Here is a 2,661-nt window from a genome sequence, read left to right as displayed (position 1 = left end):
ACATTCATACACTGTTTCAAAGAGCCGTGCTGGCGGAAAGATTCATGGTTGAAATGACACTCCCTCCTCTCTCTGCATGGGTTCACAAGCCCTTCCAGGACTCTCCCTCACTCACCTCAGCACAGCACCACCCTGACAATGCTCCCTGCTGTGCCCAGGACAAGCAGACTGAGCTCATTTTCCCTCGCAGGATGCAGGTCAGACATCCTGCCACAACACATCTGCCCCACAAAGTCCAGAAGCAAATTGTTAGATCTAAAGTACTTCCAACAAATGTGAATTTTTTTTTTTTCGTAAAAAATTTTGGAAGAAAATGGCCAGGTGGCTGTTGGAGAAGCAGCCCAACCTTCAGAGCAAGAGAGTGTAAACACAGAGGAGGAATGAGTTACACTCCTATCACCTAGGAAGAACGCGAGTTCTCACTACTCCTGCTGATGCTCTGGGCTTCGTTACACTCACTTACGTTCTCAAGAGACAAAATGCACCTTATTCTCTATCACCCCTATCCTGTGGTCCTCTACTCACGACACCCTAGGAACAGAAGTTAATACGCAGTTTTTACACTCAGATTTTTCAGAAATACAGCTAAAGCCTTTTCCTTCTATTCGTACAGGGAAAAAATCATTAAAGCATTTCCACTTTCCTTGATTTTTTGGAAAAAGATTCAGAGGAAATAAAGCTTGGATTGAAAAGCACCCACCCAATATGCTCCCCATGTCCCTTTGCCTGTCAGCAGCCTACATCAGGTTCACCTGCATCTGCCGTAAGTCATCTGATAGGCTTCAGGCAGGACTGAGGAAAACCAGAAAGAAAACTTTGAGTCCGGAGTCAGGCAGGGCTGACCTGCCCAAGGCTCCTTTTCTCCTTTGCTACCTCAAACCACAGCAACGCAATTTTCAGGCACTCTCGTAGAGCTGAAGTACCTTTCCTTGCCCCCTCTGTGCCAGAGACCTTTCTAAATTCCTTAACGTTTCCCCTGCGCTACATTCTGAGCTGTGCTTACACATGCAGGATGCTGAATGGAATGGTAACAGCTTCACTTTCTGCTTTGCTGTGACCGAGTGTTTTATGATTGGTTTGTGATTCGTGAGATTTAGACAAATAAAAGAAAAAGAAAAAAAAATCAGCGCAGTCAGAAGAGAAGAGTGAAAATGAGAAGAAAAACAACACAGACTGTAATAGGGAGAAGGATACAAATTCCAAGTGGCATACCATGGAGTTAAGCACTGTACTTTTACCCTCCGAAATATGGAGGCAGAGGTTCTCCCCCTACTCAGGTACAGGTAGGCTTCAACAGAAAGAGAGAGACTTTATCACACTGGCATCCGAAGCAGATGTTTGCCTTTTCAGTTTCAAACAAGCTCCTCGAACCGGTTACGCAGGACAACGCATCTTTACAAAGGAGCAAAGCCTTAGTGCCCTGCCACCTAACACTGACAGACATTTCCTGAGATTACAGGTATCTGGAAAATATTTCCCATTCGGTTCGTAGGGAACATTTACAGCGGCCACGGAAAGTTATCACAACACACCGAGGGACCCCTGGGCTACACGTGTTGCGTTTTTCTGCAGCAGGCAACCAAAAGCTCAACAAAACCCAGCAAAACTAACCTCCCGTCCGTACTTCACCGAGTGGGCTGCTGTCACCTCATCCATCTCGCCCTCCACCATGGCTCCTTCCAAGCACTCGTTCAAGTTTCGATAACCATTTACCTGAAGGGGATACTGACCAAAGGTTTCGATCTTGGAAAAAGTATTGCCTGGATGATGGAAACGACACAAAACCCATGAACTAGCTTAAGGGAACAAAAACTCTGGTCAACTTGTGTTTCTTGTCAGCACCAGGCAGTGGCGCTACTTGCAAGAGCCGACAAACTTCACTGATGTTACAGACAATTTTATCTATTTGCCTGTTTAAAGAACCAGGCAATTTCATCACGAACGTGCAACAAAATCCGATGCCATCGCTGCCACAAATCACAATGCTCAAAATAGTTAAAAAGCGATTCTGTCAAGTCCTTAAACTCACCCTCGTGGACACCCTCCGTCAGGAAAGTCCCATAGAAAAGCTGTACCATTGGGTTTTCAGACTTGTCCCCAGAACTCCTGTTTCCGAAGGAAAAAGCACACATTCACACACTGCTGTCGGCTGCAAAAACACCCTGAGCTGTGATGCAGGCCAAGCCCAGGATTTGGAATCTTCCCACAGCCCAAAGTCAACTTTTCTATCCTAGTGCAAAAAACAGGAAGCTTCTAATTTGTTTCTGTACTCAATGGCACATTATTACACTTAGACTGGCAAGGGGAAAAAAACAAAAGTTCAGACACTACCTTTTGAAATGCAGTTCCAAAAAACCCAGACCTTTCATGTGCCCCAGCTCTGCTAAGTTCCCCTAACAAGCTTACTAGCTCTGCAGGCCATGGTGGCACTGAAGGAAGTCCCACGCTGATGCACAGGAAACGTAGAAGTAACGCTTCCTAAGTGTATTTTGAGCTTAATGAGCATCATCCTCAATAAACAAAAAACTCTCTGGTTCATTCAAAATTTTCCTGCAAAGCCCTCTCGTTTCTTAAGGCGTGGCCTGTAAAGCCTGTTTCTCACCAATCTGAGGTCAAAATCCCAAGACCACAAATACCCACTTGGCAGTGACAGCAAGCTGG

At 45.6% G+C, this 2,661-nt stretch overlaps 1 protein-coding gene across 1 annotated transcript in view; it reads right to left on the bottom strand.

The window, feature by feature from the left end:
• USP28 (ubiquitin specific peptidase 28) overlaps positions 1–2,106 on the bottom strand; it is a gene marked incomplete at both ends in the record, with an annotated part of 12,218 nt that extends 10,112 nt beyond the window's left edge. The window contains 2 exon segments of the mRNA XM_008937193.1: positions 1,612–1,760; positions 2,030–2,106. Coding sequence (XP_008935441.1) covers positions 1,612–1,760; positions 2,030–2,106 — 226 coding nt within the window.
• Positions 2,107–2,661: the final 555 nt, after the last annotated feature.

The sequence above is a fragment of the Merops nubicus genome, unplaced genomic scaffold (assembly GCF_000691845.1).
Source record: "Merops nubicus isolate BGI_N331 unplaced genomic scaffold, ASM69184v1 scaffold34953, whole genome shotgun sequence".
In the NCBI taxonomy this organism is placed as follows: Eukaryota; Metazoa; Chordata; class Aves; order Coraciiformes; family Meropidae; genus Merops; species Merops nubicus.
This window is presented reverse-complemented; position numbering and strand designations above follow the sequence as displayed.